Genomic DNA, 25648 nt, shown 5'->3' with positions numbered 1-25648 from the left:
TGCCTCTTCCAAGTCAGGAAGCAAGACAGGGAGGGGAAGCCAGTCCAGAGGGTGCCTACAGGAAGCATAAACAGACAGTGACCAGACAGGGCTCACGGACAAGGCAGATTTGCAGGGACAGGTGCAGGTCACTAGGAGCCAAGAGAGGGCTTGGAAGAGAAGGTCAGGGGCAGCCAACAGGAGACAAAGAAGGAGAAAAGTGGCAGCCTGGGCTATCACGTGGCAGGAGAAACATGTGACCTTTGGGCCAAGCACCTGGCAGGGTGCTCTGTGCTCCAGATCTCCTAAACCTTCACAACCATCCCAGGTCATGCTATCATTCCCACTTTAGAGACAGGAAAAAATTGAGAACCAGAGAGGCAAAGGGATGCACTCAGGATCACTGACATTGGACCTGAACTTGGCAAGTCAGGGAAATGGTTCAGGGCCATTCTGAGAGATGGCAGAGCAGAGATGCAGGTCTGGGGTCGGCCCAGAGGGTTCTTGGGATGGGGAAAGTAAAGACGGGTATGCCCCCACACTCAAACCCATAAATGCGTGGACCCCTCATCATTCCCCCATTCTCCATCCCCCCATAGACCCTATTCTCCCAGTCTCTGCAGACAGAACATCTGCAGCTGAACATCTGGCCTTCCCAGGCAAGTGGCCACTGGGCACCGGCCCCCCTCAGTGCACCATGAGCTGCCAGGCACGTGCCAACTGAGCCCAGCTCAGACACCAGGCAGAGAGGTGGTTCTAACCTGAGGGGGTCTGGAGAGGTGTTGCCCGGGCCACATCCTCAGGCCAGCTTCAGGGTCTCTCCCAATCCCCAGGTGATTCTAGGGGCAGACAGCACCGACAACTTGCAGCTTAAGGACTCAAGTCATCTGGGATTTCAATTCAAAGCCTCACGGCATCTGAGAGCCTGAGTTTGCTGGACCCCGCCTTACCTGGGAAGGGTTCTGGTCCACCACAGCCACCGTGGTCCCCGGGGACGGCTCCGGAAGGTCAAAGGGCACAAGAATACCTTCCTGGAAAGTCACAGAAGTTCCGTGTTAGTTCCTTCCGTGAGCTGAAGAGGGTGGAAAACTTCCGGAGGAAAAAAGAGAAGTAAAGACTTTCACCTCCCCTAACCTTTATAATTATTATCTTTATTATTATTATTACCATCATCATTTAAAAAATATTCTTTTAAGTAAGCTCTACCTCCATCGTGAGTCTTGACTCTGAGATCAAGAGTCACATGCTCCACTGAACAATGGCAGTAAAACATCGACGACATAAAATCTACCTTTTACTGCGTGATATAGTTAGTGGCATTAAGTTTACTCACATGTTGTGCACCTGTCACCACGTCCCCACCTCCAGCACTTCTCCATCTTGCAAAACCGAAATGCTGTCCCCATTAACCACTGATTTCTGTTCCCCCTCCTCCCCCTCCAGCCCCTGGCTACCACCGTTCCACTTTCTGTCTCTATGAAATTGACTGCACTTAAGTGTCTCGTGTGAGCGGAGTCCCATAGGACTTGTCCTTTTGTGACTGGCTTATTGCACTCCCTACAATGTCCTCAAGGCTCATCCATGTTGCATAATAGATAAGAATTTCCTTCCTCTTTATGGTTGAACAGTAGCCCATTGCGTGGACAGATCAAACCTGTTTACACACACACCCCCTCCCCGCCCCAATGTGGACACTGGGGTCACTTCTACTCTTTGGCTATTGGTAAAGCTGCCATGAGGCTAGGTGTATGGATTATCTCTTCAAGACCTGGTCATCAACTCTCTGGGGGTAGATACCCAGAGGCAGATTTGCTGGATCATAGGGTAATTCTATTTTTTTTTTTTTTCAGATGAACAGCATACTTTTTTTTCACAGTGGCTGCACAGTTTCGTATTCCCACCAGCCAGGCACACAAGGTCCAATTTCTCCACATCCTTCCCAATGTTTGCTGCTTTCTGGTTTGGTTTGGTTTTGTTTTTTTATCATTACCATTCTACCAGCTATGAAGGGCTATCTTGATGTTTTAATGCACATTTCCCTAAATTTCAGGCGATTATTGCCCATTTGTCTATCTTTTGAAGAAAAAAATTTATTCAGATCTTTTGCCTTTTTTGCAATCAGGCTGTTTGTTAGTTTGTTTGTTTTAAAGATGTTACTTATTTATTTGACAGACAAAGATCACAAGTAGGCAGAGAGGCAGGCAGAGGGGGGAGGGTAGGAGCAGGCTCCCTGCTGAGCAAAGGGCCCAATGGACCCTGATACCATGACCTGAGTCAAAGGCAGAGGCTTAACCCACTGAGCCACCAGGCGCCCCTAGTTTGCTTGTTTTATCTTCGCCCCTTAGCCTTTGCATGAGAAGAGAGGTTACAGACCAACATTCCAATAAATTCCTGACATCGCTCATTCTGCCGGCCCATCAGTAATCGCGGTGAGAGCTTTATCAGGAGCTAATCATTCAGTCCAAACTTTGCTTTTATTTGCGGAGTTACTAATGAGCATGGGGGCTGATAACTGGGTGCTGGAGGAAGTGAGCACACACTCTGGTCAATGACAGTCGCCATTCAGAAGTCAGCATGCAGATGTCAGTCACGGCATCGTTTCCAAGAGCGTAATGGTAGAAATCACCCAGAGGCGTAAAGGAGGGCTGAGACAGCATTGGACGTAACCAGCAAAATGTGCGATTACTAAAAGTTGCCAATGGAACGAGAACACGGCAATAGCCCGCTACTGTGAGGAAAAGAGACAAAAACAAACCCGTGTGTAGGGATGTATCAGAAATCTGCAGAGAAGACGATAAATGGAACAATTAAGCGGTATAAAGTAAGACAGCAGGAACAGGGCTTTCCTGTGGGTGTTGGGGTTAAAGGAGGTTATGTTTGCTGCTTGCGGATATTTCTATGTATTTCCCAGTTTTTAATAAAGAACATGTATCGCCTTGATCACCAGAAATAAGCAAAACACAAGCACCTGGGTGGCTCTGTTGGTTAAGTGTCTGAGTCTTGGTTTCAGCTCAGGTCATGATCTCAGGGTCCTAAGATCGAGCCCCACGTCATGCTCTGTGCTGGGTTTGGAGCCTGCTTAAGAGTCTCTCTCTCAGGGCGCCTGGGTGGCTCAGTGGATTAAAGCCTCTGCCTTCTGCCCAGGTCGAGGTCCCAGAATCCTGGGATCGAGCCCCGCATCGGGCTCTCTGCTCAGCAGGGAGCCTGCTCCCCCCCCCCACCTTTCTCTCTCTCTGCCTGTCTCTCTGCCTACTTGTGATCTCTGTCTGTCAAATAAATAAAAGAAAATCTTAAAAAAAAAAAAAAAAGTCTCTCTCTCTCCCTCTGGCCCCTCTCACCTCTCTTTGTCTCTAAAGACCACAACAACCCCCCCCCAAATATCCTCTCCCCTTCTGTTTATCTCAATTTCTCCCATCAAGAAGTGAAACCTACTTTCAGTGCTCAGCCCTGGACATGCCATGACCCACTGAACACAGAAGGGACATTGTCAGTTCCAAGACTAGGACTCAAGGGACCCCGCACATCCCTGCTCGTTCCTTGGAGCCCTGCCCAGCGCTGTGAGAACAGCTTGGGCTAGTCTGCTAGAGGATGGGACAGTCCTGGTGCACAGATGAGTCATCCCAGCCAAAGCCTGCTCAGATCCACTCATAGCCAGCTGACCCCCAGACACAGCAGAGAGCTGGCCAGCACCATCAGAACCACCTACCACCCTACATCTGCCCAGAGACGCAAGAACTCACTCAGGCAAGACCAGAGAACCACCCAGGAAACCCGAAGTAAGCAATAACAAATGATAATATCTAAAGCCACTATGTTTTGGGGTACTTCATTATCTAGCACTATTGTGGTAATTGATAGATAATACAGGAATATTGCTATTCCTATTTTACATGGGATGGAACCAAGGATCAGAGACAGTGAGTGACTTTCCTGAGGCCACACAGCCAATAAGTGGTACAGTTAAGGTCAGACCCCAGGACTCACCATTGGCATCACTTGTTTGAGTTTCATCCATGTTGATGTTTCTTGCTGTGTAAGCTCCAACCAAAAAAATTTTAAAATGACTATAATTTCAATACCCATTACCCTCTTGATAAGCAAGATGGCCATTCCCAACCTCTTGCTATTAGCACTTGCTGGAGTCAGAGGTGCCCCCCTCAGAAAGCGTGGGGGAGGATGGGGCCGTCCTGGGTGCCGGCAGAGTTCCACTTTTCCCCCAGTTGGGGGCGGAGTGTGTGCGTGAGTATGTTCATTTGGATAAATTTATTCGGCTGTATACTACTGGGGTGTGCATTTTCTGGGCAAATGTAACATTCCCATTTAAACTTTTTCAAACGGGAAGAGAAGGCTGGCAGAAACGTGTCTGCATGTGTTTTCTGGTTCACGTTCCTAGTGTCCCGAGGGTAGATCCAAGGAAGGAAGTGCATCTAAGGCATTGTTAAGTGTTGCCACTCTAGGATCCAAAGGCTGGACAAACCCTCCCACCCAGAATTTTCACCCACACCCAGAGCACAAACGGTTTTCCATGGGGAAACTGTGAGCCACAAGGTGTGGTGGGGGGGGCGGTGCATGCAGCTTGGGCAAAGTAGACAAGGAAGAACAGGTCACCCCAATGGGGGGACAGCTGGGGGAACAAGGCTTGGGGAGCCCCAAGTTCTCTGGTGTCCATGGACTGTAGGGAGCCGTGTGTGGAGACAGGGGAATAGCAGAGGCCCGCAGAGCTGGGGGCCAAACAGTTCACTGTGGGGGGGCAAATGCGATGAAGCCAAGGGTGACTGAAGGACCAGACTGTTCCCTGCACCCTGGCCGGCCGCACACCCTCCATGGAGCCCAGTCCTACCTGCCGGTAGCGCTCCAGCTTGGACACGAAGGTCTGCTGGTAGAAGAGCAGCTGCAGGCGCTCATGAGCGTAATTGCGGCAAAGCTCCTCGAAGGTGGCCGCCCGGTCCTTGCACTGGTGCCGTGGGTTCTGGAAGCCCGGAGAGTCCACCACCATGATAGAGGCCATGGAGAGGTGGTGGGAAGAGAAGGACCTGGGGAGAGAGAGGCAAGGCCTCAAGACCACGTGGAATCATAGAGCCCAGCCAGCCCACGCCTCCCACTCCCCCATTGCAGATATGGTGAAACTGAGGCAGCACGCTGGGTGAGTATGGGGAATCCAGCAGATCTGGCACCAGAATGAGGCTCACCGCTTATGGGCTGTGTGACCTGGGGCAAATTACTTAACCTCTCTGAGCTAAGGATTTCCCAACTGTTAAATGATGGTTCTTCCAAGCCCTCACTGCCTTGGATCAATCTGATGAATCTGTCGGGGTGGACGGAGGAGGGATTATTGGCATCAACATGCAGGAGTTGAAAGCTGTTGGAGACAGTCACACAAGGGCTCCAACCTTCCCTCTGTGACAGAGCGGCTATGTACCTTGGGAGAGCTGCCCAACCTCTCTGGGCCTCAGCCAAGAAAAAGTCAATCATGGCCACAACCCAGAAGGATGCTGGGAAGGCTGGAGGTGATGAGACAGGCTCTGAGGGCCAGGTTGGCGGTGGGGTTCATGCTCAGTAAAGGTGGCCTGTTATTATTATTAATCATGATGATCATCACGATTGGCCCTAGGCTCTGCAGGGCGCTTAGCTCTTCTGCACAACCTGCCAAGGTTTTCTCTTATACCGCAAGGCCAAGATCAGCTGCCACACATGCATGCATGAAGACTGTCAATTAATGCTCAGAAAGCCAGACATCTACAAGGTGCTCGTAGGTGGTGGGGGACTGGGTTCTGTATCAGCGAGAGGCAGTTTAAAGAATGCGAAGCAGCAGCCACCCTCCAGAGGCTGAGGTAGCTTCTTCTTCCAGCAGTGCAATTCCCAACCCCAGGACACCTTCCTCTAAGCATGTGCAAACCTCTTGGTTTCTAGATGCTATGTCTGTGGCCTCGGATGGCAATTGCTCTAGCAGCGGGAGAGCAAGCGGATTCCGTGTCCCAGAATTACCAGAGAACCCCAGCTGCCCTACACCAGACCTTGGACCTGCTAGCAGGATGTGGAAAGCCTAAGGATGCCTCCTGCCTTTGGGCAGGAGGGTGGGAAGCCCTCATGGTGTTAGACACCTGACTCCTGGCTACTGCAGCCTGGTAGACACATTCCAGAGACACGTCCTGGCCCACTCCAAAATAAATAAATAAATAAAATAAAATAAAAAAACAAACAAACAAAAAACCCACCGGCACCCCACCCTTAGCAGGAAATTTTTTTTTTTTAAAGATTTTATTTATTTATTTGACAGACAGAGATCACAAGTAGGCAGAGAGGCAAGCAGGGGGAGAGGGGAAGCAGGCTTCCTGCTGAGCAGAGAGCCCGATGCGGGGCTCAGTCCCAGGGCCCTGTGATCACGACCTGAGCTGAAGGCAGTGGCTCAACCGACTGAGCCACCCAGGCGCCCCGAAGAAATTTTAAAAAGAAATGGACAAGAGCGGCACGGTGGGTTATTCAGAGAAACATGGAGTCCAGCGCTCTGGCTGCCTTCCAGCCCCACCTCTCTTCACCTCCATTAGCTCAGCTGTATAATGGGCTGGCGTGCAGAGTCAATGACGCAAGACTGGGGAAACCATGAGCTCCAGCTGTTGTCCTTACTTAGCAGGAAGCCCCCAGACTGTCAGATTTTATTGTTGGTAGTTTATGATCACTATTAGAAAGAACTGTTTATATGCATTATCCCTTTTAATCCTCACCATGGCCCTGGGGTACAGAGCTCTTTTACAGGTGCAGAAGGGGAGGTCAGGGCGCTGAACATTTGCCTTTGGGTGGCCAAGGGAGTATTTAAACCCAGTTCCCCAGTTCAAAACCTCACTCTTCTCCAGCCCCTCCAAAACTCTACTGGGCTAAAGTGCCTAGGACCTGGGCTCATTTGTGTATCTGCTGTTACCTGTTGATGAGTGAGACCACAGCCGCAAAGAGCTCTTGGTACAGGCCTGAGGCCATTCCCTCCACACACTCCACGCCTGTCATCTTGAGCCCTGGAGAGGGAGAGAGGGAAGGGTGGGTATCCATGGTCAGGACATTTCCTGGGGCCAAGGGCAACACTCTCCAGACATCACTGCTGGCCTTAGAGAAACCTCCTCCTTCACATACATCCTTCCACTGATGAAATTACGTACCCACACTCTTAGAACCAAGTTCAAGTGCCTTATCAGGACTGATGGGGTTCTGTGTCACCTGGACCTCCTTCTTCTCCAGCGAGCACTCCTGCTCATCCCTCAGGGAACAGCCCAATGTCACCACTTCAGGGAAGCCTGCCTTGATTACCACCCCATTAATCCAATTCCCAGTCCTACCTTGCACCTTTCTCTTTAATTAGTTTGTGACTGAGGTATGACCAACCTACCAAAAGTCATACCTACCTATTTATAGGTATTTATACATCATATAAATCGTATAATACATAGGTATCTATACCTATATATAGGTATTTATACATCGCGATGAGCTTGAAGATGTCAACTCTAAGAGTTTCCTCCCTCTTTCTTTCTGCCTATGTGTGTGATAAGAACACTTCATATAAGATCTACCCTCTAAAAAGACTCAACAGTGGACAATACAGCATGGCAACCAGTGGCTCTATGCTGCCCAGTGGACCTATTCGTTGGCTGGTCATCTTAGTCATCTACTTTTTCATCTGTGTTCTAGCGTTCATTCATCCTGCACAAATGAAACTATGTACCCGTCAATCATTCTCTCCCACTTGGCCCTCCCCTGAGTCCCAGGCAACCACCACTCTATTCTCTACCTCTCTGAGTGTGATTATTTTAGATCCCACATAGAAATGAGGACATGAAATAGATGATCCAGTCATAAAAAAGAAAATCCAACCATTCCCTACAACGTGGATGAACCCAGAGGATGTTAGGCTATGTGTCACAGGCCAGACCCAGGACACTGTCACCTTGTTTTTACAGCACTCTGAGTTCAGTATATTTTTACTTGTGTAGTTAGTTGTTAATAATGCCCCATGCCCACCCTGCCCCATGCCAGGCTGGGAGCGCCCTTAAGATGGGGATCGTCTCTGGGTGTGTTGGCTCCCAGACCCCAGTGCCTGACACATAGTAGGCACTCAGATAATGTTTGGTGCTTCCCCCTTTCTGGAGGGAAGTTTGGCAGTTCTGTGTCAGAAGCTATCAAATACTCATATGCTTGGACTTCATAATTTCACGCTCGGGCTTTTATCCTAATGAAATATTCAGAGAAACAAAGATTTCTGGGTACATATGTTCTCCCAATTGTTGATTAAATTGGATGAAAATCACCTTTTTTGAAACAACCTAAATATCCAACAATAGCAAATGGGTTAGACAATTTGTAGTCCATACAAAGGAGTGCTTAAAGCCAGGCATGGATGAATATGGAATGAGAGGGAAAAGAGCCTACCTGTCACGTTAGGAAGAATGAAAACGCTTCGCAAACGATTAATATAGTCATGGTCTCGATTTTGTTTAAACACAAAGGTGGCCTGTTAAAATTAGCCAGCCCTGATGAGGGTGCGTGGAACAAAGTAGAACGAGAATGTGGGAGGGGTGGGTCACATGGAAAATCCTGACCCTTAGGTGTTGCTTCCATTCACAGCATCGGAAACACGATTTTCACATCTGCACCGTGGCTGGAGACAACAGTCCTGCTTGTACATTCCAGGCAGCCTGCTGCAGCCCCAAAGCACTTCCCTCCCTTCTGTTAGCTCCACCCCCCCAACCTGGGCCGTTGCTAGGCAACCCACAGCCTCTCAGCATCTCTCCTAAGCCTGCTGGTCCCCTGTCTGCTTCACACCTACCCTTGATAACTTAGCCTGAGAGGTAATTAGTGTTAATGTCTGAATGCGTGTGCACGTATGCTCATGTGTCTGCGCACATCTGTGTGTTTCTTACGGTGTGTGTGTGTGTGTGGTGTGTGTGTCTGCGCATGTACATACATGCCTATGAGGTGTGTGTCCATGGGCATGTTGTGTATGTGTGCTATGTGTGTGCTTGTGGGGTGTGTGTGTGTCTCAGAGAGGAGGAGAAACCAAAAGTGGACTACAGCTCATACTTGGACCTAGAAGCAAACAAAAGGCTTCCAAGTGACATTAGCCACCAAGCTGAGACCCCTAGAGTAGAGCAGCTCTGAGGGACTAAGGGGCCTCTAAGAGATGAGTCCCAAAATCACAGTTCAAAACAGTGCAACCCACTAATTAATGCCAGACTCTGAGGTCTCTGGGACAACCACTCTTAGTTCTCAGAGACTCCTGGGGCCCCAAGGGGGTCCCTCTGCCCTCACCTCCTGCAGCCAAAGCTTCTGATGGATGATGGCTACAGATTTGGGACCCAGCAAATCACACTCCTGCAGGTGCCATGCAAGGCCATTCTGCTTTCTCCCACATCAGTTCAAAGCACCCCCATTCCTCCAGCCACCAAGGCTAAAATCCTAGAAGCTGTCCTGATCCCTCTTTTCCCATCTCCTCCCTCAGGCCCATGCTATCCTCTCTATGTGTGAAGCAGACTTTGACTGTGTCCCACCCAACCCAGCTCCACTACCATGTCCTTGTGCAAGCACCAGCATCTCACCAGGCAATTTTGTAGGTTCCCATGTGGCCTCCCTTTTCCAAATCATTCCCCAGGCTTCCCCCTGCCTGAGCTACTCAAGGAACAAGTCAAATCATGGCATTCCCTGCCTGTGTCCCTGCATGGTCTCTCTTGGGTCTGAGCATAAAAACCACAGTTTGCAGAGTCCTCACTGAGCATAAAAACCATAGTTTGCATAGTCCCCCCCATCACCTCTCATCTACTGGCCTCATCTACCAGCCTCCCAGGCCCTCTAGCCATCCTTGCTTTATTTCTGTGCCTCAAACTGGAAGGCCAGTCTTCCCCCGACAAGGTAGGGGCTCAACAGATGTAACAGCCAATGGAAAAGTGTTGGGCCCCTTGGCACTGCTCACCACAGGCCACCCTCCCAGGTTTCAGCAGAACCTTCAGAACCCTGGACAGCACCAATTGGCCATAAGAACCCTGCATACAGGAACCAAGTCCACTTCTGCCCACAGGGGCTTCCTCTGCACCTAGAAGGTCCCCATATAACAGCTCCTGATGAGTAAGTGAAGGCATGTTGGAGCTTCCATAGGGCCTGAGCTGGGGGGTACCCAGGCCACCCAGAGAGTTAGCAGCACAGCACCTGAGCTGGTCTCCTCTTCCTCAAGGCCCCGTCGGCTTGGCCCAGATGTCACTTGCTCGATGATCTGTCGCAAGTGGTGCTTGAAGGTGGCGGTGTTCAGTTCTTCATACTCACAGCCCAGGGCCTCAGCTGCATGGTTTGCCCACTCAAACCGCATGAACTGCTTCCGGCCCACTGTGGGAGGAACACAGCACAAATATGGTGGTAAAGTCCTGGGTATGGAGTGGGTGGGCTTCCAAGAGGACCTCAGGGGTCTTACCACCTCCCACCCTCTAGGCTACCCACCCTCAGCAGGGAGCCTCAACACCTGGCCTGGGCCGGGGTCATGTTTCCTGAGAGACATGCTTATCCTACTTCTTCGCAATTTGCATTGTTTACTTTTTCAAAGCAATTAAAATGATCATGAGGACCCTCTAAAGGTGGAATTATAGAATTGTTAGTGAAAATGTCATCTGTCCACTCCTGTGTCCACCTACATGTCCATCCACCCACCCACTACCCTCTGCTGCCACCTACCTATACTACTGACACAGCCACACATCCCACCATCTCACCACCCACCCATTTACTCAAAACACACACTTGTTGAGCTCCTCTATGTAACAGGAACTGTGTTAGCCACTAGAAAATCAATGATGAGCAAAACAGACAAGGTGACTGTCCTCCTGGAGTTTACAATCTATTGAGGGAATAAGACAATAAACAAGTAAACAGATAGATGAATAAGATAAATTCAGGTGATAATATTATAAAGTTTTTCCCCTTAAGGAGAAAATAAAACCAAGAGATGAGGTCAAGAGAAGCTGAGAGCATCCCTATGGATCCATGGTTGTCAGAGAGGGCTCTGTCTGAGGATGGGATATCTGAACTGGGTTATGAATGGTGCGAAGGAGCTGGCTACTTAAAGAACCAGGGAAGAACTTTAGGGGTCAAAAAGCGATATTGTGCAAAGGCCCTGAGGCAGAAACAAGCACAGTGTATCCAAGAAAGACCAAGAAGTCCAGGTGGTTGGAATGTAAGGGGGAGATGAGGAGGAATCAAATGAGATTGAAGAAGCAATGGGGAACCACTTTATGAACTATTACAAGGCCATTTAAGATTAACAACAAAGATTGTACAACCCGAACAATGCTTACAGACAAACACTAAATAAAAATCAAATTAGAAAACTGTACTAGAGAATGATGTCAACTCTGTAAACCACTCTAAATTATAAAATAAAATAGTAAGGGAAGCCAGGGTGTCTCAGTCAGTTGAACATCCAACTCCTGATTTCAGCTCAGGTCACGATCTCAGAGTCAAGTCCCACATCAGGCTCCATACTGAGTATGGAAGCTGCTTATGATTCTCTCTCTCTCCCTCTGCCACCCCACCTTGCTCTCTCTTCTTTTTCTCTTAAATAAAAAAGTAAGTAAATAAAATTGTAAAAAGGAAATACTTCCATATATTAACAGTCATAGCTGGCTAAAGGGATTTTGCATTTTCTAAATTTTCTACCAGAGTTGTGTCTTCATTTTGTAATCCAAATTTAAAAAATTAATGGCTGATTAAAACAAATAACAGTGCCATCGTTAAAGAATTTCCTCCCATTGTTTATCTCTCCATAAATGTATTTCCTTCTTTGAAATAAAAATCAGAACTTCCAACAGATTTTTCAATCCATCAGAAAGAGATTTTATGGGCCAAGTTCTTCGAGATGACCTCTTGAAGAATCAGCCTGGTTTAAGGCAAAACTGGACATCTGGACAAGGAATTTGTGTGAGACTCACTGCCCAAGGAAAAGGAGCTCTGGCCCCAGGTCACTGAGGGACCACAAACAGCCATGCTTATTGACAACCGCCTCAGTGCCAGCTACTCAGCTCTGATCATCACAAGAGACAATTCCTATTTTACAGATGATAATACTGAGTCTCAGGAAGTAACATGGCTAATAAAAAGTCCTGCCACTTGCAAAAACGATGAAAGAGGTGATGATGGTGGTGAAGAAAGCAGTCACCATTCATTGACCCCATTTATTCAACATGTCATCTTTGTGCAGCTCAGGGCTTCTGGTGTCAGAAAGTCTGCATCAGAGTCCCAAGTGCAACCTGTAAAAAAAATCAGTACATGTTAGTTGTGATTACTTCTTATCATCATCATCACCATCACCATCATGAAATCCTCACAAAGGTTGTCTTGTCATTTTCATTTTACAGATGAGAAAACTGACTCTGAGACATCACCAGAAATCAGAGGGATGCGAAGTACTAGAACTACTATTTCACCAAAGTCAATCCATCAAATACCTCTTTTAGGAAATCTGCCATATCTTTGTGACCCTAGGTCAGACTTTCTTTAAAATGGACTCATTTATCTTTTTCACTCAACTAAATACATTGTGAAAGGGAATTTTATAGTATTATCTTAAATGAGAACCCCTCTGCTGGAGGGAATCACTAAGGGGATGGTTTCAACCCCTCCCATGTGAAACAGACGTTCGGCCCATGTTCCCCTGGGGAGCCATCTTTAAGGTTGGAACCTTAAGAGAGTGAGGTGTTGTTGAGACCATCTGGACTAAATATGTGACTTTGTATAAACTTTTAAGATTCGGGGGTGAGTGTGTGGGGTGGGTGTGGAATTGTACAGGACCGGCCAGTGGAGGCAAGCCTTGTGTACAAGTTTCCTTGCTTATTTCACATGCTGCCTATCAATCTGGAATGGTCTACTGCTTTCTTTGATCTCCCCTTCCCCTCTGTGAGCTGGGGTCAGTTTGCAGACCAATACTATTAACACCAGTCACAAACAGAAAGTAGAAATAAATACAATATGAGCACAAAACTATCTTTAGATTCTAACTAGATACAGTTACCAGGGAGCCAGAGTTCCGGCTCTCTCTTTGTCAAAATGCAAGATTAGCAAGTATTAGAGATTTTAAAGATGTTAGTCCTGAATGAGACTTCTTTCTTCCTGTGTTGGGGGTTGCAAGGGAATTAAAATAAGAGATATTTTTCTAGGTGGGTGATGTCCTGTCGCCCTCCTGGCCTACTGACCCTCTTCTGTCACTCTCCAAAATATTCCTCCCGCACACCATCTGCAGTGACCTTCTGTACCTCTCTGAGCTGGGAAGAAGTCAGGAAGGGAATCGGCAATGGCTCTTTGTGAAAAGAGGAACAGTGAATGGACTCAACCTGACTCCAAATCCTGCCTGACAAGGACTGGACTGACAAGGACTCCAAATCCTTGCCTGACAAGTCCCCAGTGTGCCCACTGAGGACACCCTGTTGGGGAAATCCAGGAAGCACACAGGGAGCTTTGCCAGGAAAATGTACTTTGTTTCCAGTTCCCTGAAGGCTGGCTAGTTCACAAGATCCAACCCCATGGGTTCTTTTATCTTTGTTCAGACACAGGTGGAATCCAAAACCTCTTCACTGGGTCCTGAGAAAGGGACAGAAACATGCACACTGGACCAGACAGAACCTGAGTCCCTTTCCTGCCTTCCACCATTCCCAGCTCTAGTCTTTGGGCAAGTTGCACTGGCCTTTCTGGGCCTGTTTCATCTTCTGTAAAATGGAGTCATAAGACCCCGAGCATTTCCTCATTGGTATGCAAGGATGGGGTGACAAGTTTACACTTACATGGAAGATTCCCAACAGAGTGCCTGGCCCTGAGAAGGCAATCAATACCATTCTAGTCCCTTCTCTACCTGTGAAACCCAAGCAGGCACCACTCACCCAACAAGGACTGCTTCATTCTGGCAGCCACAGGGACTCCTCCTGCAGATCCGTCTATCCGTGGCTTCGCAAGAAGATTTGGGGGACGGATGACAAACCAGATATGGCCCATGCCCCATGGATTCTGAGCCAACTCCGCAGAACGGTGGACACATATTGGCTCAACACCTCCCAACAACCTACGTCAATGCCAAGGACAAAGCTGTCCTCGGAATGCTGCCGGGGTTGGAGATCCCTGTCCAAGGGATGCTCATGGACACGATGGCTCCCTCTCCTGAGAAGCCATCCCTTGATGAACAAGGACAGCCATCAAGCAAAGGCACGTGCCATGTGCCAGGCACTGTGCTAAGTGCTTCCTTTGCCTCTTCTTTACTTTCATCAAAAGCCTCTGAGATCGGGGGCGCCTGGGTGGCTCAGTGGGTTAAAGCCTCTGCCTTTGGCTCAGGTCATGATCCCAGGGTTCTGGGATCAAGCCCCGCATCAGGCTCTCTGCTCCACAGGGAGCCTGCTTCCTCCTCTCTCTCTCTCTGCCTGCCTCTCTGCCTACTTGTGATCTCTGTCTGTCAAATAAATAAATTAAATATTTAAAAAAAAAAAAAAAAAAAGCTTTTCCTCTGCAGGGCCGCGGCGGGAGCGGCTGTGCTGCTAGTCTCTCTGAACTATCCAGCTCCACCCTTGTCGCCTCGGTGACACCAGCACTCGCCGCCAACATGACTGAGCAGATGACACTTCGTGGCACCCTCAAGGGCCACAACGGCTGGGTGACTCAGATCGCCACGACTCCCCAGTTCCCGGACATGATACTGTCCGCCTCTCGAGATAAGACCATCATCATGTGGAAGCTGACAAGGGATGAGACTAACTATGGCATCCCTCAGCGTGCTCTTCGGGGTCATTCCCACTTTGTCAGTGATGTGGTCATCTCCTCAGATGGCCAGTTTGCCCGCTCTGGCTCCTGGGATGGAACCCTTCGTCTCTGGGATCTCACAACGGGTACCACCACATGCAGATTTGTAGGACATACCAAGGACGTGCTGAGTGTGGCCTTCTCCTCTGACAACCGGCAGATTGTTTCTGGCTCCCGAGATAAAACTATCAAGCTGTGGAATACTCTGGGTGTATGCAAATATACTATCCAGGATGAAAGCCATTCGGAGTGGGTATCTTGTGTCCGATTCTCACCCAATAGCAGCAATCCCATTATTGTCTCCTGTGGCTGGGACAAGCTGGTCAAGGTATGGAACTTGGCAAACTGCAAGCTGAAAACCAATCACATCGGCCACACGGGCTACCTGAACACTGTAACTGTCTCTCCAGATGGATCCCTCTGCGCTTCTGGAGGGAAGGCTGGCCAGGCCATGCTGTGGGATCTCAACGAAGGCAAACACCTCTATACACTCGATGGTGGGGACATCATCAATGCTCTGTGCTTCAGTCCTAACCGATACTGGCTCTGTGCTGCCACAGGCCCCAGCATCAAGATCTGGGACTTGGAAGGCAAGATCATTGTAGATGAACTAAAGCAAGAAGTTATCAGTACGAGCAGCAAGGCAGAGCCACCTCAGTGTACCTCTCTGGCCTGGTCTGCTGATGGCCAGACTCTGTTTGCTGGCTACACAGACAACCTGGTGCGTGTGTGGCAGGTGACCATCGGCACCCATTAGAAATATGGCAGAGCTTTAGGAATAAAACATTGGTTTTCTGAAAAAAAAAAAAAAAAAAAAAGCCTCTGAGATCATTCGAAGGTGGGGAACAGACCCAGCAAGGTCTAGCTTCTGGTCCAAAGCCGCACAGGGAGTAGTGGCCAAGCGGCGGGATTCCCACGCTCCTGTGCGGATCTTCAGACCGTGCAGTAGCCGCCTGCTGGTTTGTATGTTCATCCCTCTATCCGGATCAGAGCCAGTGCCAGGAAGTGCTCAATAAACATTTGTCAAGTGGGTGATTAAATGATGGAAGGAAATCAAGAAAGGAATGCACATTTCTCGATGATGGCCAGCCCTGCCTACTTTCCCTCCCCGCTTCTCCATTAAGACTGGGGAGATAGCATCTCTGTTCTCCTCTCCCCATGGCACTTGCCATTGGAACCTTTGAGACAGTCTTTTGTACTGGAAAAAGATCAAATACGAGACCAAACAAAAGGGAGAGAGGCCGAGAGACAGAAATGGAAACAGAGAGCCAGGACGGAGCTGGCTCCGAGGAGCGTGCTCTTTGTGGGGCGGGTTTGTGGATTTCCTCCTGCCTCTAGCCCACTCCACAGGGGATCACACACCCAATCCAGGTGCTTTCCCGCCACCCACTAAGAGGTAAGGAGCCTGTGCCCAGAAAGATGCCAAAGCTAAATGCAGAGATCATTTCAGGCTGGTGTATTTGGCTGCCCTGGTGGGAACAGGACCCCATGGCAGGTAGAACTACAGTCTGGCTTCTGCACACATCATGCAGGGATCTTCTCCCTCTGCTGCAAGCACTGCACAGGACGTGTGCTGTTGAGCAGTAGGAAATGTTCCCTGGCAGCCCACCCGTTATCCCGCCTCTGTCTCAGCCACCCAGGAAAAAGAAATCAGAATGCACATGTTTGACAGCATCACAAAGGGGAACTTAATATCACATCAGCCAGCAGCACGCGCTGTACACCTAGCCCATGCCAGGCGCTGGGCTGAGCGCTAAACACTGCTGCCTCATTTAATCCTCCCCACCGCCCTGCGAGGTCAACAGTGACATCACCCCTTGATTAATGAGAAAACTGAACCTCAGGGTGACCTTCCAAGGCCATGAAGCTGGTGAGAGGCAGAGGCAAGATTTGAATTCCAGTCTCCTGACTCCGCATTCAATATTCTAAGCATGATGCCGTGCGGAGGGGTCTTTTCTCATAATCAATATCGATTTCAGAGTCTAAGGCAAAAACTCTAGGACCCTTAAAATCCTCCTTGGGAATCTCACAATGCCCATAGCATACAGTACTGTAGCTTATCTTCACAAGTACAGCACAACAAGTTTTCCCTAGGGCGGAACAAGGAAATGGGTGGCTTGCCTTTGGGAGCCGTGACTTACAAAAAGAAATGCGTCCATAACCTCCAGCCTTGCGTTTGCTTTGCACGCATGGTTGGATTTACATAAATACAACGCATGTATGATTGGAACCACCCACCCCTGAATCTGTTCTCTATTTAAAAAAATAATGTGCAAATGCCAAGTCTGTTCTGATTCTTAGTGACAGATGGTCCATGCATCTCACCATGGCCTGGAGGACACACACCCAAGAGTGTCTATGCTGAGGGAAAGGACAGTTGTGTGACCTTGGCTGATCTTTCGACTCCCTGCCTTGTGAGGTCGGCAGGCTGGGAACTGTTAAGCCTGATTTTATAGGAGAAGCTACCGAGACACAGGAGGGGATACTGCCCTGCCCTAAGTCACACAGAATGTAAGCGGCTGACCTAGAACTTGAGTCCAGGTCTCTGACCCCCGGGTCAGCGGCATGGGGTTGGGGCGGCTCTGGTACCCTACATAGCCCACTTTAGATCTAGCTGGAGCATACACAGGGGCTGTATGTAGGTCAAGTCAAAACGAAACGGGGACAAGCTTTAGATGGCAACATGCGGGTTTTGGGGGGAGACCTGCAGCAGACCTGTCACAGCTCTGCCATACCCCTGGGGGTTATTGTGCTCCCTCCTCACAAGGGCGTTCTCTCCCAATAGCGCTTGCTCATGCAAGGGGAGGCTGGAAGGGCCATGGAATTAAAATCTTCAGCCCTCAATCAGTGACAGCAGGTGCCCTTTGAGCAGGATAACTCTGGGTGTGTGTTCTATGCTGCCCCCGCCCAGAGGTCTCTGGCAGGACTGAGCCCCAGTTTGCCCACAGTGGTGGCTAACTTGGTAACATACCCTCCATGGCAGCCTTCCTTCCCCTCTTCCCCTCCCTAAGCTCCTCCCAGTACGTCCCAGGATCACATCCCACAGGAACCGTCTTGACCTTGAGCCCTTGCTTCAGCAGCTGTACCCACGTCAGGTACTAAGACTCAGAGAGGGCTTGAGAGGCTGATCACACTTAGCAAAGTTTGGTTTTGATTTCCCTTCAATATTTGAGGCCAAAGGACAGTTCTCTGAAAGGGACCCAAGACTTGATAGGCTGCTATTTCTTTGTGTCTTTGTCTGTTCCTCTGTAGCCGTTTGCACATCAGGGCAAGGCCTGGCTCCAGCCAGTGTGCCACTGAGGGAAGGGCTGAGTCAGAAACTCTCCATGAGGCAGAGTGGTACAGAACAGAGCAAAGCGGCCATACAGCTGGGGCTCAGTTCCCCAAAGGGGCTCCTCATAGCCATTGTTCCATAGAATGTTCATCCAAGTCAGTGGGAAGAGATGAATCCTGTATCATATCAAGTTGGTCTTTGTTTGCTGAAACAACTTTCTTAACTGCAGGACTTCTCAGAGCCTTGAAAGCATGTCTGATAAATCTCCAAGAAGGGAACATTCTGTTCAGACCAATTTGGCCTCAGAACACTTTTAGGAGCATCTTGAAGGTCTAATGTCCCACGAGACCCTAGTTTATAAAATGCTGGTTTAGGGGGAACCCTGGACCAACAGCCTTTCCCAAATCATTCACCCAAGGTCACTCTGCTGGTAAGAGGCAGGCTGGGATCTGAGTGGAGAGGCTGCACAAAGGAGCAAATGAGACTCAGAAAGAAGGAAGGAGGAAAGAAATGCAATGGGACCAGTTTCCGAGTTGCTCAAATCCACCTGCAAAAGCAGGTTTTTCCCTTTATATTCAGTACAAAAAAGAGAGAAAGAGAGAGAAAATAATAACAAGACTGCTTTCCCCCGTGCACCACGAGTTCAATTGCTATCAATTACTGCGGCCTCCTGCATTTATTAATAACCAAGTTATTTCCCCTTCCAATAACTTCCAACAATAGCCGTGCTGTTGCTGAATTACTGAGCATTATGTGAGATATTTACAGCACTGGTGCATCTGGGTCACATTTCCTCACACAGAGGTTTACAGTTCAGAGGCCTGAGAAGAAGGAGGCCACCTGCAGGGAAGAGATAAGCCTAAAAGTCTAGAGATGCTAGAAGAAAAAACAGTAGACACACTGCCTAGGTTTAAATCCCTTCTCTCACGCCTAAAGCCCTGTGACATTGGGGAGGTCTTGCCACCTCCCAGAGCCTCTGTTTCCTCTTCTGTAAAATGGGAATCTGCTCCCAGGAAGTTTTGGGAAGCCTCAGTGAGGTTACAATTGCAGGTCACTTAGCACAGCGTCTGTTCAATAGCGATCGGCTCCTGTAATGATGATCACGCTCTGAGATTTCTGCCCTTAAAGGGAACAAATGGGTCAGCCAGAGAAACCCCAGGAGCCCATTCAATTCAGGTGGCTGTGGCTTCCCGCCCAGGGGTGCCCAGCAAAGTCCTATTGTTGGGATCATGGAAAAGGCAACCCTCTTACAGACTGGAACGTCAAAGCCCTTCCCGCTGCTGCTGCTGCTGCTGCTTCTTTTTTTAAGATTTTCATTTATTTACTTGAGAGAGCGAGAGAGAGCACCTTAGAGCATGAGTAGGGGGAGGGACAGAGGGAGAGCGAGAAGCAGACTCTCCACTGACCAGAGAACGCAATGTGGGGCTTGATCCCAGGACCCTAAGATCATGACCTGAGCTTGAAGGCAGACTGTTAACCCACTGAGCCACCCAGGTGCCCCTGCCCTTCCTGCTTCTTATGTCTTCTCTTGAAACTCCTTGCTGTCTCCCCTCTGCCCTCCCCACCTGAACCTGTAATTCCATGTATCTGGCTTTGGAGAAAGTTGCCATCTGCCCCAGGACCTTTGCCTGTCTGCCTAGTCTGTGCTCCCTTGCAAGGCCTGGCTAATAAGCCATCTATAACCCAAATGGAATCACTCAGAATCCAACTGGAATCACTGCTCACACCCTAGAGGACAATGCACAGACCACTCCCAATGATCTGGGGAACATGAACAGGTGTTTTGGAAAAAGAAGTCTCAGCAGACAAATCACCTGGGGCAGCATCAGATTAAACCAAGGGAAATGGGGCTGCATTCTCGTGGGACTGAACCTGGAGTATGCCAGTGGGTATGGGGAATTTACAAGAGAAGAGGGCATGGGTAGGAGTCTCCTGAGCTAGTATGATCAAGAGGATGGAGGGAAAAAACAGACATGGCATCTTTGGAGTGGTGGGAACCATGGAAAGGAGCAGGAGGCTGGACATCCAAAGACAGATTCAGACTGGCTGTGAGATTTTGAGTACAACATGTCCTCTCTCTCCGAGCATCAGTTTCCACATCTGTGAAATGGATGACTCCTCTCCCAGAGGGTTGTTTGAAGGATAAAATGAGACACTAGAAGTGAAGCTGGCTGAGAATGTCCCCAACACCGGTGATCTGAGCAGGGTAGGGGGAAGGCATGACAGGTCAATTACTCTGGAGAATGCTAGGAGCAAAGGCCCAGGGATGGGGCCAGCAGCATGTGCCTGAGTGCCCGCCTGAGCCACACAGCCAGTGAGACAGAAGCCAGGACCCAGCCAAATGCTTTCTCTACAGTCAAGTGTCCCTCAGCAAGACAGGAAGAACGGGTCACTCCACCTATCACACTGTCCCCTCTGGAGCTGCTTCCTGGGGCCCCAGGAAAGCCCAAGAACAGCTGGTGCTTCCCCAGTGCTCACCCCATGTCCAGCCCGGTGCTGAGTAAGCACATGATCTCACCAATGCCCCAGCCACATGAAGAGCTCTCCTTACAATCTGCATTTATTGATGATGCCACAGACTACTCCACATCACGTGGCCTAAAGAATGTAAGGAAGGCTTTAAGGATGGAACTCCTCGGCCCCAAACTGGGTTGCTCCCCTCCCCAAATCCACCACCTTAGATAACTTACTTGACTTCTCCAAGCCTCCAGGGACTCATCCATAAAATGGGTATAACCTCCCATACAGGGCTATAAAGATCTAATGGAATAACCAGCACATAAATCATGTCCGGCAGAGAGCGGATTCTCAATAAAGAGCTATAGTGAACAAGTCCGTAGGGTGGTCACGACTGTATCCGCGCTATTGATGCACACCTTACAGGAATGGTGAGTCTGGGCATGCGCAATGGAGCCATAGCGATCTTCTCCCCCCCTCCACCCCAACCCCGCCCCAGTCCCAGCCCCAACCCCCACCTCCCACGCCCCACCCCCAGCTCCGCCCCAACAACAGGTTAGTAGGTTCTCTGGTGATCAAGGCTTAAAGAGAGCCCAGAGAGCATCTGGTCTAACCCCTGAAGCAAGTCCTTCCCCTCTCTGAGCCTCAGTTTCTGAATCTGTAAAATGGGGCAATAGCACGCACTCCATGAAATGGCTGAGATGGCCAAAGCTCTTACAGTCGTGCCTCGGACATCCTAAGCCAGAGATAAGCATCAGCTGCCCTGTTATTATTTACGGGAAACAGAGGCTAAGAAGGGTGGCGCGGGGGGGGGGGGGGGGGGGGGGACAGGCGTTGGCAGGGCCATCCGCAGGCGAGTGGCTCGGCCTCTGTGAAACCTGGTTGTCCAGGTGTTCCAGCCTCCCCACTCTGGCCACCCCAGGCATGGGGCCACCAGCGAGCAGAGCCTTGTAGCCGTGGCCACTTCAGGGTTTTGCTGGGCTTTTTAAAACTATAATTGTTTACATCCCTGAGCAGCCATTTCAGCTTAATGAATGAATTCAATATGCTCCAAAAAACGTGGAATAAATCCTCGCCTGTGGCCCAGAATAGGCCCGGCTGCACCAGCTGTCAGGCAAGGAGCCAAGCCACCAGCAGGGGAGAGGCTGAAAAGGAGGGTCTGTGCCTGCACAAAGGCAGGCGGGCAGGCGGGACTGGCCCAGGGCGGGGACAAGCCTGGGGGATGCTAGATCCAAGGGCAGATCAGTGCAAGTTCTAGGTTGTAGGGCCCAGTAGCCTCTTAATCAGAGCCCTATGTCAACCCAGCTTCACCCCTTTGGTTGGTACCTTGCAGGTGGGAACACAGAGGTCCCAGGCTTTGCTTGAGCCACTGCACCTTGACTGGGTGACATTCTTCTGTCTGGAGCACCCTCCCTACTTTCTTCTCAGTTTTGGAGATTTAGCTCAAGGTCCCCTAGGAGGGTGGACCCTTTGGATGGGGCTATCCACTTTGAACTTAGTGTTTCCTGCCCACCGTGTTCTCTGAGTATCTTCTGTGCACTTGTCTGGGTCCGTCTCCCTCAAACAGACTAAAATTTTGTCTTGGAACATGAGGGTGGTGCCGCAGGGTAGCCAAGGCGTTGAGGAGAAGACAGGAAAGGAGGAGAAGAGGAGGAAGATGGAAGGAGGAGAAGAGGAAGGGCTGAGCGAAAGGAACTCAGAAATGACCCAGGAACCCAGACACTGGGATTTGGGACCTGTCTCTCCCACAACCTCACTGTGTGACCTTGCGCAAGGCCCTATCCCTCTCTGATCCTCCATCCCTGCCTGACCCAAAAGGGGCTGACACAATTGGAGCCCCGTCTAGGCAGCTGGGTCTCTGTCCTCACGGGGTGTTCACAGATCAGGCAGGTGGGACGCCCTCCCTGGCTACTGTCAGGGTGGACCCAGGCTATGAGTGGCCGAGCTTACCATCTGAGGCCCTCTGCAGGGAGGAAACATAAGGGTCCAGACTACAGCTGTCCTGCTCCTCCTGACTCAGTGACTTAATGTCCCTTTGCCCAGATCCTGAAGAAATGAACAGCCCTGGTCTCCTGCCACCTGGGGCCCAGATGCCAACCAGAATCAGTGCTCCCGGGGAAAATACAGAGGGAGTGCATGGACACTGAGCTCAGGTGTGCAGCTTGTCTCCTTAGGAGCAGGAGGCAGGGGAGCTGTGGGCCAGGCAGAGAGAAGCCACCGCCAGGGGCGGGGAGCCAGGGCAGGGTGCAGGAACTGCAGATGGGGGGTCCTGGCTGGTGCTGCCCAGAGCCTGATGTACTTCATCTGCGGAAACAGAAGTGAGTATTCACGAGCAGAGAGGGGACAAGAGTGGTGGACAGAGGAAGTGTCCCCAGAGTGGAGTCAGTAGGTCCTTTGAGAAATGTCAAGCCTTCCGCTGCCCTCAAGGGACACAGGGCCCAGCAGACAGAAGGTCCGGCTTTGTGCGACTTAGAGCTGTGTGACCCTGAGCTAGTGACTTCACCTCTCAGAGCCTTGACTTCCCCACCTACAAATGGAAAGGAAAACAGAAGTGCCTATGCCACAGGCTCGAGAGGGTTCCATGAGCCAACCTGGGTAGCATCCAGGGGATGTGAACTGGGCCGAGTGCATCCAAAAGTCAAGCCTTGAACACACCCTTCCATCTGGCAATTCTGTGTCCAGGAGACCATGCTTCCAAAATGCTCGCTCCCAGGCACCAGCTCTGCCTATGACCATGTCCAGTGCGGTGCTGTCTAGAACTCCAACACTGAGAAAGCCACCTGAACGGCCCATAGGAGGGCAGCTACACCTATGGAGAACCCCCTCCCCATAACGGGCAGGTCTCTGCAGTCAACAAAGAGAAGCAAGGACTTCCCGATGACCCAGATGCCGGTTCCCACCACTGCAGACTGGGCTGTGGTCGGAGGAGATCCACGGGACTGCATGTTCCTGCCCCAACCTCCCGTGAGTCTGCCGTAACTTTGAATCAAAAAGTTCCAGAGAAGAAACAAACAGAAAGAGACCTTGGCCTGTGAGGGCAGCGAACTGCCCTATATGACACCATCGCAGTGGGACATGGCATTATACCTTTGTCACAGCCCAGAGCAGGCACAACGGCACTCATGAGTCCGAATGGAAACTCTGGCCTTGAACTAATAATGCCAGGTCTGTCTAGGTACATCCATTGTAATTAACATCCCCTTTGCACCATGACAAATGATCCCTTTAAGGGCAGAGGGACCCTTTCTCCTCTCTGTTCTTTGGCATGGTTTCCACTTCTCATAGGAAGACAACTTTATGGTGGGATGTTCTTGATGGTTTATAAACCCAAACCAGTAAAGTGCTTTGGGTTGATGGGATCGTGTATTGACTCCCACCGGCCTTCTGCAAGCGGGGTCTGGTGCTAGCGTGGGGAGCCTCTGACCCCCTCCTCCTATCCTTGGATGCACGGCTCTGGCTGCTGGATATCAGGGTGTCCCAGCAGAAGGCGGGGGAGTGGGGCCCTCCATCATGACTACTATTGTCTCTCTTTCCTGTGTCTCCCCCACCCCGACCAGGGCTCCCCGAGTTATGACCCCATTCATTCCGGGGCTGACATCTTTATTAGAGCAGGCAGGGAACCTGCCATCTGATTGGCAACCTCCCTTCATCATCTTATTACGACACCCCTCCTCAGGTTATATATAGGCTTGGCAGTGTCATATATTAGGCAGAAGGGTCAGCAGCAAGTGGACTGGCAAATTTAGTGAAAAAATAATAAATTAAACCTCCCATTGGCCTTCAGAGGAAAAGGAAAGCAAAGCAATGGGGCCGTCCAGGCAGGCATCACTCATCCTGGGGCGACTGGGGATTCTGAACATGATTGTCGCTTTTGTGAAGTAATGAGGGACAGCAGGCGGAGTGACAGTCTTGGGCTTTCTAGGGAGAGGGCTCATCATCTCTTATGGCGACGGGACCACAGCAATACTGAAAGGAGAGTCCGCATCAGCCTTGCGAACTCCAGATTTGCTGGGGAACCCACCAACTCCTCCTCATCTGGGAGTGAACAGACTCTCCATTAATAATCATACTAGCATTAATAACCATGATGATTGAGTTTCACGTATTCAGATTAAGTGATGGGAGCCTCATAAGAACCCTGGGAGGAAAGCACTATTATTATTCCCAATTTACAGATGAGGACACTGAGTCTCAGAGGTCAAGGGAATGGCCGAGATCACGCAGGAAAATGGATTGAACACGGATCAGCCTGGTCCCAGGACCCACACCTTTAGCCTCCATTCTGAGCTCTCCAAGCTTGATCTTGCTTAACGGGGTAACTTTCCAGATGCAGGAACAGGGAGTGGAGACTGGACAGAGACATGAATAGCAATTAGATGGAGCTGAGGAGGAGCTCTTAGGAGAGAGGTGAACGTAATTAAAGTAGGGAACAGAAGTGTCTTCTTGCCACCTCAGCAGGGAGCTAGGAAGCCTTGAGCTGTGGGATTCTACAGGCTCTATGATATCCTAACTCCCAACAGCCAGAACTTACCACATTCCCGGCACTGGGCTCAGCCCTGGACATACAGCATCTCCATCCATCTATATGGTGGACCTGTGAGGTCAATGCTCTTTTCAGTCCCATTGTACAGGTCAGAAAACTGAGCCTCAGAAAGCTAGTGACTTGCTCAAAGCCACTGTGGCACACTGACCGCAACCCTATCTCCCTGCCTACACATTCTAGAAACTTGCGGCTGCCCATCTCCCAGGGTGGCGCCTGGCTCCCCTGGCCCTTGAAGCTGTCAAAGGCTTATCACTCATAGAACATGGCAGAAGGGACACTGCATAATATCTGAGGCCAGCTTGGAAAAGGGGATACAGCTTCCAGGCTGCTCGCTAGGAACTTGCACTTGAAGTCGCTATGCCAAGAGGAAGCCCAAACGAGCCTATGTGGGAAGACTGGAAACTCGCACAGGAGAGGGAGATGCCTAGCTAGTCCCCACCTCCTCCAAGCCCCTGCTCCTTCTCTGCCAGCCACCATGAGATGGCAGCCTCAGGACTGACCTCAAGCCAGAGCCACCAGCTGAACCCTTCCAAATGGCAGACCCACCAGAGCCTCGGGAGATAGTGAAGTGCTTGTGCATAAGGCATGGGGCT

The 25648-nt window shown here is 50.1% G+C and overlaps 2 protein-coding genes across 2 annotated transcripts in view; one reads left to right on the top strand and one right to left on the bottom strand.

The window, feature by feature from the left end:
• Positions 1-25648, bottom strand: part of MYO18B (myosin XVIIIB) — a 250800-nt gene that overhangs the window by 178704 nt on the left and 46448 nt on the right. Inside the window, exons 13-16 of the mRNA XM_059409906.1 lie at positions 10165-10338; positions 6896-6986; positions 4820-5012; positions 930-1010 (exon numbers count right to left, since the gene is read on the bottom strand). Coding sequence (XP_059265889.1) covers positions 930-1010; positions 4820-5012; positions 6896-6986; positions 10165-10338 — 539 coding nt within the window. The remainder of the gene's footprint in view (positions 1-929; positions 1011-4819; positions 5013-6895; positions 6987-10164; positions 10339-25648) is intronic.
• Positions 14492-15592, top strand: LOC132023838 (small ribosomal subunit protein RACK1-like). Its single transcript, XM_059409964.1, has one exon. The coding sequence runs from the start codon at positions 14585-14587 to the stop codon at positions 15536-15538; it is 954 nt and encodes a 317-aa protein (XP_059265947.1). The 5' UTR covers positions 14492-14584; the 3' UTR covers positions 15539-15592.

This window comes from Mustela nigripes, chromosome 8 (assembly GCF_022355385.1).
Source record: "Mustela nigripes isolate SB6536 chromosome 8, MUSNIG.SB6536, whole genome shotgun sequence".
Classification (NCBI taxonomy): Eukaryota; Metazoa; Chordata; class Mammalia; order Carnivora; family Mustelidae; genus Mustela; species Mustela nigripes.
This window is presented reverse-complemented; position numbering and strand designations above follow the sequence as displayed.

Coding starts and splice junctions, on each gene's coding strand:
- LOC132023838 (XM_059409964.1), top strand. CDS start 14,585: ATGACTGAGCAGATGACACTTCGTGGCACCCTCAAGGGCCACAACGGC.